Source organism: Haplochromis burtoni, unplaced genomic scaffold (assembly GCF_018398535.1).
Source record: "Haplochromis burtoni strain Fernald_Lab_line unplaced genomic scaffold, NCSU_Asbu1 Contig_1, whole genome shotgun sequence".
NCBI lineage: Eukaryota > Metazoa > Chordata > Actinopteri > Cichliformes > Cichlidae > Haplochromis > Haplochromis burtoni.
The window spans coordinates 501,529-504,243 of NW_024582362.1; the positions used below are offsets into that span (position 1 = coordinate 501,529).

General features: G+C 44.2%; 1 protein-coding gene across 1 annotated transcript in view; it reads right to left on the reverse strand.

The window, feature by feature from the left end:
* Positions 1 to 2,327, reverse strand: part of en2a (engrailed homeobox 2a) — a 5,044-nt gene extending 2,717 nt beyond the window's left edge. The window contains exon 1 of the mRNA XM_005912378.3: positions 1,472 to 2,327. Coding sequence (XP_005912440.1) covers positions 1,472 to 1,958 — 487 coding nt within the window. The 5' untranslated portion in view covers positions 1,959 to 2,327. The remainder of the gene's footprint in view (positions 1 to 1,471) is intronic.
* Between the last annotated feature and the right edge of the window lie 388 nt (positions 2,328 to 2,715).

Consider the following 2,715-nt stretch of genomic DNA (forward strand, 5'->3'; position numbering starts at 1 on the left):
AATAAGTATGAAAACAAATGGCTCTGTGTCTTACTGCTCTGGTCACCGTGCCTTTTAAAAAATCGCAAAATAAGTGTGAATTAACTGACAAAACATTTTTAGAGACTTGTAAAAACTGAACAGGGATGCTTGTTAAATGTTGACAAAGCAGAAACAAAACCTTCCCTTCCCCCCTCTGTTTTTATCCCTTTTCCCCGCTTACACATACTACGTATGGATACACACACACACACACACGCACACACACAAACTCTGGAGCAATGTGAAATTATTAGCATAAAGCATCGCTGACACAACTCAGCCACTGTTTAGCAGGTTGGCTGAAAAAAAAAAACAGGATCAATTTCAGTGAAGCTACTTTGCATTTTAGTTTTTGTGGGCCACTTGAAAAGCTCCTCAGTGGACAAACGTGAACAGAATGTGAGCAGCACACATTAGATACACATTAATTTTCCGTCTGGATGGAGGCCTGTTTTGTGGAGCCGCTGGCTGTCTGTGTTCGGTCGCCTCCTCCAAACAGCGCGGAAAACATTAATGAAACTACTTAATACGAGTCGAACCTCCATGAATCAACGTGCATGATGTGTGTGCCCATAACCCCCCCCCCCATAAAAACCTGCAGCTCTACAACTCGGTAGTAGTCGCCTACGCCACTCTATATGGCGTTACATAATGCATGAGAACAAGTTGTACTCCACTTTTTTTGACAGACACTTAGAAAAATACACGAGCTATTAACCTTGCTTGCTAGATGAGAAGCGACTTTCCACGCGTTCTTGTAACTGAAGATTAGAAAAAAATACCACCAAGCTCTCTACTGGCCAGCGTGTAGCCTACAAGTCCTACTGCAGCCATCATTTGAAAGCATATGCATATTTAATTCACCTCAAACAACTTCTGCAACGCGTTTAAAGAGCAACACGTCCACGCAAAGTGCACTAAATATTCATTTGGAGCAAATTCTTTGGAAGAAACGCAGCTGCTTATTTTTAATGGAAGTAGGACTCCGATATTATCATATTCATAACAACGTGAAACTGATGACTGCTTGAATGTGAGATTTTCAGACAAAAATTTAAATTTCTGTGCAATACAGAAATTGAATATATACATTCAATTTCTGTATTTTTAGTATTTAAAATATTTAGATCTTTTTTTTAAGGAAAAAAAGACATAATCTCCTCTCTGTCATTTGCATTAAAATTGCCCCTCGCCAAAAGCTTTTCATGTTGTGTTTTTCCGCTCTGTAAATTCACACCTTGTTATTGTCTTCCTGTGGATATTATTCCTGCGTTAAATAATTTTTGATGGTTTTCTTTTGTGTGTGTGCAAATTCTCAGCCTGCTCTGCACAGCACGGTTCGCTTCTCTACTCTCGAGAAGTCGGTCAAGGCATTCGGGGTCAGTGTTACGGGGTATTTCAGGTTACCGAGAACGCGGTATAGAAAATTAAAAAAAAAACGCACACCAACCTGAAGAAGGCCTATCCGAGTATCTGGTGCAGTAGACCCAGGCTGGCCACAGCATGGGCTGAGACATGGATGGGTTTGAGCTGGCTTGGGAACTGTCTGAGTCTGAGCTTAGGCACTGGTCTCCATTCTCCCCGCGGGGTTTCAGGGGCTCCTCGGCGGCTATAGCAGGCTTCTTGGTCCCGGTAACCGTGTGTGGAGTGGAGGTCCCTTCTGCTGGCACAGTGCTCCCCACCGGTTCGGTCTGAGGGGCGGTTGGGCTGTTGTGGCTCTCCCGCGACGCAAGGCTACTCTCTTCGCGGTTTGCGCCACCGTCCTTTTTCCGTCCGAAATCCGGCCGCAGGATGTTGTCGATGAAAAAATTGGTGACCCGGTGAGGGATCTGCAGGTTCCCCGGCGCCTGTAAGAGGGGAAGGATGGCTCTATTTGATTCGTCCGCCGACTCCTGCCGCTCCACCACATCTCTGTTGCCGTGATCATTTTCTTCCATACTGATTCACTTTCCCCCGCTTTACTCTCTTTAACCCCTTTATCGCTCTCCCCGTTGCAATAAAATTCGCCAACAACTTTAGGGGAATTAGACTGCAAAAACTGCACGAGTAAAATAAATAAAAAAGAAAACTCAAATACTAGTGAGTGCCTCGGACACCATGCAAAGCCTTGCGACTGTGTCCTCTGTGAAAAGCATACTTTTTGACTTATATCCCCCCAATCTCGGGTTACAACTGATCTCGCACAGCTAAAACATTTGTCATTTGCGCACCATCCAATTTAGTGTCATCCAATATCAGCGTGCTCGGTAATGCCTACACCTAAACTAAACTAAGGGTAAATAAAGAGGCTCCTAAACTGATGCTCTAATACTCTCACTCTGGAGTTTTGTTCTTATTTTCAATACGAGCCCCCCGAGTGACGTTTTCCCACCGTCCTCCCAGACACGTGCCTTGGACCAATGGGACGGCAGAAACCAGGCCACGTGACGCAGGCTCCAGAGCAGTCTACAAACGCCCATCCTCTCCTTAGTAAAAGAGAAAGAGTGCTGGACTAAAAGAGAAGAGACCTAATTTAAATCCAAGGCATGCACCCACATACTCACAATATTTCATCAGTGTTTATGAACCTGTGACTTATTTTATTCTATTTTGGGGCGCTTTGGGGTTTTCAATTTAAAAACGCCATGCATGTCGGTTTTTGTCGTGTATATTAAAACAATAGGACACTGGAGCATCGGTTGTCAAATTGAGCTG